Below are 7,680 nucleotides of genomic sequence, written 5' to 3' on the forward strand. Positions count from 1 at the left end.
AGAAGGAATAAGACACAAAAAGATACCCCACTCCCATGTAAAAAATAGTCCACAGAGAAAAAAACAAGGATTGTATAAGTTATTTTTTAAAAATCTGTAAAACAACATAGCCAAGGATATTTTAAACACAATTATATAAACACCACATGACTTACTATTAAGAGAGAGCATGAAAAGGTTTGATTCAGGGAAGGGTTTTGTAGAATTAAGTGTCCTGGCTGGATCCCTGGAATGTCTCATTTGGGAAATAGATGCTGAAGAAAAATCACTGCTGTGAACAGGAGGATTTTGAGAGAGAGAGGGGTATACCCAACGAAACAGGGCAAGGATCATAACACAAAATGCCAGAAGAGATTAACTGGGACAGCATCAAGGTCTAGCTCATTCCAGAACTGAATTAATCAGCAACTTACTACAGTTCCAGGAGGGAAATACATTTCATGGTAAGGCTGGTCCGTGCGGACAAACCCCCCCCAAATCCCTAAGGCTCCCTGTAGGCACATGGGTTTTGCCTGCCTGCAGTTACTGACACACCTGCAGAGCCATGTGGATCAGCCCTCACTTTGGTCCTCAAACCTCCAGTTATTGCCACGGCCAGAGAGAAACAGCGACTGACCGAATCCGAACAGGAGTGCCGGAGGGGGCAGCGGGCACCGCTCCGGGACCACCTGATTCATCGTTTGACCTATGTACAGAGCACGGCGCAGGCGTTGGCAATGCAGGTGTATATCAGCCATCACCTAACAGAAAAGGGTACCAAAAATTGAGCCAGAAACAGCTCTTTCTTCGCAGATGTGTGAAGTCCTGCGTCCCTTGCCACGAGGGCTCCCTCCCGCCGCGGTGGATCAGTAGGATTCCTGCGAAGAACCAAGCGTGTGTACGTGGATCATGCATTGGTCCCTGCTCACGAGGAGTGTTTGAGAGTATTAATATCACCTCTTGTCTGCTGCTCCCAGGACTTGATCACTCAGGGTACGATCCGATCTCAGCTTAACATATTGCTATAGAAACGCGCTGACAGTGATATTAAAGCTATCAAACTCACGAGCGAATGCTTGACAGCACCATGTAAACTCTCCCAAAGCTGAAAAAATAAACTTTTGTCCTAAACATTTGGCAAAACTGGGCTGGCAGTCGGTGGAAGTCCTGGATGGATGCAGCCGCTGAACTTTACCCGGCCATAAGACACGTCTGACAGCAGAACTGCACAAACAGCTTCTTTTCACAGAGCTTGTTTGATTTCACCATCTCACAGAAAGTCTTGTCAGCTGGGAGGCCGAGGCGAGGAACAAGGGAAAATGAGAGCAGATTAACATTTGAAATAAACAAACATTGCACGTAACAGGCGGTGCAATTCCTTCCAGAGTCGGGGGAGAGAGAAGTGAAAAGGAGTCGCTTCTTAAGGGCATCTTTCACATGGTTTTAATGAAGGAATAAAGGAGCTTTGCAGTGAGTGGGAGAATTAGCCCCAAGACTAAACTACAACGAAATACAGATGCTTGGAAATGTTTGAGCAACAGGCAGATATCCAGAAGCAATGCCAGGTGAGCCACCTGCCCCCCACAGCTGGAGCCAAGCCTGCTGCAGCCATGCCCCAGCAAGCCCAGAAGCTCCAGCACTTTTGGCTTTACATGGTGAAGGGAATCCCCCAGACCTCTCATTTTTGCTCCTGGGATAGCACTATGGTGCCAGCAGTTCTGCCACTTACCGTTGGTACAGGTCTCATTTCTTACACAGGAGCCACCGAGGAGGCTGAAACCTTCTTTACACTTGAGGCAGTTTCCACTGGAGCCCTCGCAGGCTGAGCAGTGGTCATCACACCTGGGGGACAGAGACACTGCTGTGGTCTGAACCAGCACCAACACACTGATCTGGCCACCCAAACTGGGCTGTCAGCCAGAAAACGTGTCTGCTGGCACATTTGACATACAGACTGAACTAGATGTGGAAAGCAATGAATACAAAGCTTAAAAAGCTACTCAAGCCCTGGGAAAACGGGGTCAGTGGTGCCAGCTTGATGCCCAGAGACAGCTAATGACGTCCCAAAAGCTCCTGCCTGCTGGGATGGCTCAGCAGGACATGCACCTCTCCTCCCAGCAATCCCAGTTACAAAAAGGGCTGCAAGGGGAACCTGTGCTGTTCCCATCCATTTGTTCAGGGAAAAGCCCCCAGCAGCTGTGCCTCCTGCCTGAGGACACTGGCTTCAGGAGACTGTACCTGAAATCCCTGGGCAGGGATGCTGGTCCCTTGTTTCTCCCTGCTGGAGAGCCAGCTTGGGTGTGAGTGCAACCCCAGGCAGGCAGGGACTGTGTTGTGTGTTCCCAAGTCACCTTTAATCCTTCTGTGTTTGCTTTCATGAGGCTGAATCCACTCCCACTCCCCACTTAAAGCACAGAGTGCTGGAGAGTGGGAGCAAATTGTTGCCTCTGGCATCTCCCTGTCTCCCACACGCAGCCCCCATGCTGGTCCAAGGATCAGGGAACACTCCTCCAATATGGCCATGGGGCAAACAGAGGAGGTTTAATTCAAAGCTACAATATTTACCTAAACATTACCGTTCCTCCCACACCTCCTCCAGAGAGCCTGGGGCTGGGGCTGAGCCCCTTCCACCGTAGCCCTAAGACACCTTGGCTGGCTCCAGTGGGAAAGTGTGCAGCTTTGCTACTCTTAAATCCACAGGGCATGGGTGTGTGGGGTCCAGCCCCACGGCTGCTCTGGCTCCCTCAGCCCTCTTTTAATTTCCATAGTGAACAGCTCCAGCTGTGAGCTGCTTGCAGCATTATTTTATCATCGTTGCCAGTGCTCCCCATTGGTCCCAGCTTTTCTCCAGTCACCATCAGGGTGGTACCATACCTCTTGCAGACTTTGTTGGGCAGCCCATGGCTGTCAGCAGGGTAGAAACCCTCACGGCAGGCAGGGACGCAGCGCCAGTGTGGTGCAGGGCCCTCAGGGGTGCAGGGTGCACAGTCCTCCTCACCTGGCCCTGTGGGGCAGGGGAGAGGGCAAAATGGCATGTGGGTGATTTTGGAGACAGTGCAAGTGTGGCCACAGTCCCATGGGAGATCATAGAAACATGCAATTTTAGGGGTCGGAATAGCCCTTAAGAGATCATCCAGTCCCAACCCCTGCCCTGGGCAGGGACACCTCCCACCAGAGCAGGTTGCTCAAGGCTTTAGCCAACCTGGAATGAAACACTGCCAGGGCTGGGGCAGCCACAGCCTCCCTGGGCAACCTGTGCCAGCGTCTCACCACCCTCACAGGGAAAAACTTCTTCCTAATATCTAATCTAATTTTCCTTCTTTCAATTTGAACCTATTAGCCCTTGTCCTGTCATTGCAGTTCCTAACAAAGAGTCCCTCTCCAGCTCCCTTGTAGGTCCTTCAGCTCCTGGCAGGTTGCTCTGAGGTCTCCATGCAACCTTCTCTTCTCTAGATTGAACAGCCCCAACTTTCACAGCCTGTTCTTGTAGGGGAGATGCTTCAGCCCTTTTATCAGCTTCGTGGCCTCCTCTGGACTTGCTCCAACAGTTCTATATCCTTCTTACACTGAGGGCACCAGAACTGCATGCAGTATTCCAGGTGGCATCTCACAAGAGCATCACGAGAGATAGGAGGCACCAGCTTGGCTCTGCCTTGCTCATGAACCTGCATGTTGTGCTCCTGCACATCTGCTTGGCTCTCACCCCAAAAAACTCAGCTTCTATCCCAAAAAACTCAGCCAGGACTCAATGTCCTGTCCCTCTGCAGAGCCAAGAGCCAGCCACAGGGGCTTGGTGGGGAACATCAAAATCCCCTCTGGGCCATCAGGAACCACTCCCAAGTGTGCATTGGTTTGTCTTTCCACCCTATGCAGAGTGGAAAAGGAGATGCTATATTTGGGCTGTGGAGGAGGGAAGGATTTGGGAAGGGAGGTGGGAAAGCAGTGGGCCCCACTCTGACACCAGCACGTTGTGGCTGGACAGCAAAGCTCAGTGATGGAGGTGATATCATTAGAGGCCTTCCACACACCAGGCTTGAGAAATGGTTATGCAGGAAAAGAAGACAAGAAAAGGCTGGAAAAATAATTGTGGTGGAGTACATTTACACTGACTGGAATAAGAATTAGAAGGGAAGTAATTTTCTTAAGGGATTAAGAGCCCATTCCCTTCCACACTTGCCAACAAGATCAATAAATATTTTGGACTTAGTCTAAGGAAATTGCCCATGTATGATAGAAGAGGCTCACGCCACTGAACATGAATTGTCTAGAGATCATATTATCATCAGATCTATGATGATTTCGAGGGCAGACGCAAACATTAACAATGGAAAATAATTGGACTTGCAAGAAGCTAAAAAGGCAGGATTTAAAGGGAATGCCAAGCAACTTCGGGCAGCGGGAGGAAGCCGGCAGCGGCCAGCCTAGCACTGTGGGATGGCCAGGATAACACGCCTCAGCTGCCTGACATTTTTATCCACTGCAAAGCCATCTTCCATCACTCCAAGAGGGTTTTACAGCCTCCCCTGCAACCTTATTAAACTAAAGCACCTGGCTTTGGAGAGACCGGGAAATAAAAAATGGCTCTAATAAAAATGTAAAAACTCCCTAAAAACCTTTCTGGTGTGAGCATATTGCTTGCATGATGTGCTGGAGAGTTGGGATTGCTCCCCCTCCAGCATGCTCTGCCTTGGTTCAGGGTGGGTATGGTGGGAATTGGCTCCTAATGCACAAGGGTTTGGGGGTTTTGCATGGGAATGCTGTCGGGGGAAGGACATACCTGTGCTGGCAGAGCAGGTCTCACACCGCCGGGGCTCCCGGCTGAGGTACATGGCAGGCTGGCACTCTGGCACACAGCTCTCACCTGCCAGGCTGTCAGGAAAACAGAGAGGATGCTTGCATCCAAAACTACAGGCACTGGGGACTCAACAGAGCCCATTCCCATCTCCACGTTCCCCAGTGCCCTGCAGCAGTCTCAGCCCACAGTGCGGGAGGTATCTGAAAACCATTGCTTCAGGAGAAATTAAAGTCCTGCCTGGACCAAAGGGACAGCTACAGGTTCCATAATTAAATATCCAGGAGGAAATAAAATTATTTTTTTCCCATGGGCAGCCAGCCAGGCTCTCCCAGAGACCTTTTGCACCACTGAGACTCCCCAGAATAAAAGGAAATTGATTCAGCGCCATGGCAGGGCTGGTGCTGTTGCACCGTGGCAGGGATGATTTGAAGTCCTGGCTTAAAAGGATATTGGACAATAAAAAACAAGCACTGTGCGGATTATGTCTGACAAGTGCCTCCACTTGTGCTTTTCCAAGGGAGTACATAATCTTTTGGCAGTGGGAATTTCTTTGTCTGAGCGAGCCCCACTGCTACACCGTGGCTCTGACTCACAGCACCTGAACACAAAGCTGCGAGAGGATCGTACTTCCACAAGCAACTGGGATGGAAAGCAGCTTCTCCTCGGTGTCAGTGCTGGGCTCTGTATCCCACAGCTGCTGTGGGGCCAGCAGCAAGGGCACCTGGTGCACCTTGCAGGGTCAGGACTACCCTGTCTGCACCAGCATTGCTGGAAAACCACTATCCTATACAAGCCCCACTCAACAGGTACATTGGATAAAATGAAGCTGAGGGAAGGGTTTCTGCACTTGCAGGGTGTATTTTCAGCCTGCCTGGAGCAGTTCAGCTTGATACCAGCCTTACACAGCACTTACCCACCACCCTGGCAAGATCTGCAGAAAAGGAAATTAAATTTAAATCATGGTTTTCAGCTAAGAAGGAGACACTAATCACCACCTTCAAATTCCCAAATCTGCAGCACTCTGCACCACGGCTGCAGTACCATGGAAGCAGGATCTTGGGTCTTTAACTAACTCACTCTTGAATTTCCCATTGGAAATCTGAAATTTAATCCACAGGTACCAATACTGCAGGTATAAACTCATCCCATGCTGGTGTTTTACCTGAATCCCTCTTTGCATGCAGTACATTTGTCTGCTTCGCCGACACATTTTTTACAGCTTTGATGACATTTCAGACAGCGTTTCTGACCTTTCAAAAAACAAAGCAAGGCATGGAGAATAAAATCCGGACAGTGATTTGCAAGCAGCAGTCAGAGCTGCAAAGCCCCACTGCACCCCAGCACCAGCTCCCCAGGGTGGAGAGGTACATCCACCCCAATGGATCTCTGCCATTGCAGGTGACCTTATCTGTCACCGCTTGCTTCTTTCAAAGAAGAAATATGCTTTGCAAGCAGCTAGGATCATTAATTACAGTCTTCTAATTAAGAGCTGAGTGGAGCACCTCTGCTCTGCACCCCCAGAGGTTTTCCTCCTCCCTTCACTGTGCAAAGCGTGTCAAGGGGGAATTTCAAAGCCAATACTCAAAACTCAAGGTGTGTTCTCCACCCATAGCACTTAAAATAGAAGCAATCCCTGCGTATCCTCATGCTACAACTTGCAAGTGATAAACATCCTTACGTTCCTCGGCGTAAAACCCGGGCGGACACAGCACCACGCAGGTGTTCATCTCCTGGTGGTGGTAGAGGTTCCTCTTGCACGCTGTGCACTGGGTGGGACCCCTTCCAACGCAGCGCTCGCAGCCCTTGTAGCACCGGCGGCACCTCCGGGCACCTTTGTCACCGAAAAACCCTGCGGGGCACGAGCTCACACACATCCTGGGGGAGGAATTGAGAGCACCCAGGCATTAGTGACAACAGCCAGGCACCTCCTGCCTCAGACACCTGCTACCATCCTCTTGCCCACAGCGTTTGGGGCATTCCCAGCCTTGTCAGCAATTTGGGCTCATTTACTTCTTAGTCTTGAGATTTAGAGTGCCTTGAAAGTCATGGCTCTGTAATACAGAGCCAGGGATTCTCTTGTTCCAGTTATGGGTCTTGTTCCAGCTATGGGTCAACTTTCCCAAGCTGACTTGGGAGAGTCAACTTGCAAGTTGAATTGACTTGCAAAGGACTTGAGTAGAAACCCCAGTTCCAGAAGAGACTTGGCACTTCAGCTAGCTGTCCCTTGGGTGTGAGTGAGCCCAGCTGGTGATGCCAGTGCTTCTTCCCCCGGATGATTACATGGTCAGGGTCCTCCAGGGCTCTCCAGTTCCCTGTCCCCCACCCCACTGTGCCCTAATTCAGGGCAGGAATCCCCACTGCTTCTTCTCTGTCCATTTTATCCCTCACATGCTTGCTTCTCTATGCAAACATCACCCACACTGTGGTACAAGCCCAAGGTGCTGCTTGCACAGCCCAAAGACCCCATGGGAACACCCCACCACCCCTCACCTGCCAGTTTTCATGTTGCCCAGGCTGTAGTGGATGCAGTTCAAGCACTGGTCGGCGTTGGGGCCATCGCAGCCCTGGTCACCACACTCAGGGTGACACGGACCTGGGGAAGGAGAGACCAGCTTAGTGCAGGTCAAAGCTGAGCATCCTCCAGTCTTACAGCCAGGATGCCCTGAGCACACCCTCCCTGGACTAACCAATGCTGGGAAAGGGCTGGAGACTTCTCACCTATCCTATCCTATATCTATTATCTTATAAATTTTATCCTATCTATCCTATGGAGCTGCACAGCTCTGGGTGCTCACCCCTCCTTCAACTCATCCTCCCTGGAATGAATCCCATTCAGACATCCCTTGGCTGACACCCTGATGCAGAAGCAGCTTTGAAAGAGGGGCTGGACCTGCTCCTTTGGGACC

At 50.7% G+C, this 7,680-nt stretch overlaps 1 protein-coding gene across 1 annotated transcript in view; it reads right to left on the bottom strand.

The window, feature by feature from the left end:
• Positions 1-1,170: 1,170 nt before the first annotated feature.
• LOC103803482 (proprotein convertase subtilisin/kexin type 6-like) overlaps positions 1,171-7,680 on the bottom strand; it is a gene marked incomplete at its 5' end in the record, with an annotated part of 14,820 nt that continues 8,310 nt past the window's right edge. The window contains 7 exons of the mRNA XM_009076039.1: positions 1,171-1,268; positions 1,709-1,821; positions 2,854-2,983; positions 4,757-4,848; positions 5,937-6,024; positions 6,453-6,649; positions 7,265-7,367. Of these exons, the coding sequence (XP_009074287.1) occupies positions 1,171-1,268; positions 1,709-1,821; positions 2,854-2,983; positions 4,757-4,848; positions 5,937-6,024; positions 6,453-6,649; positions 7,265-7,367 (821 nt within the window). The remainder of the gene's footprint in view (positions 1,269-1,708; positions 1,822-2,853; positions 2,984-4,756; positions 4,849-5,936; positions 6,025-6,452; positions 6,650-7,264; positions 7,368-7,680) is intronic.

Source organism: Acanthisitta chloris, unplaced genomic scaffold (genome assembly GCF_000695815.1).
Source record: "Acanthisitta chloris isolate BGI_N310 unplaced genomic scaffold, ASM69581v1 scaffold45385, whole genome shotgun sequence".
In the NCBI taxonomy this organism is placed as follows: domain Eukaryota; kingdom Metazoa; phylum Chordata; class Aves; order Passeriformes; family Acanthisittidae; genus Acanthisitta; species Acanthisitta chloris.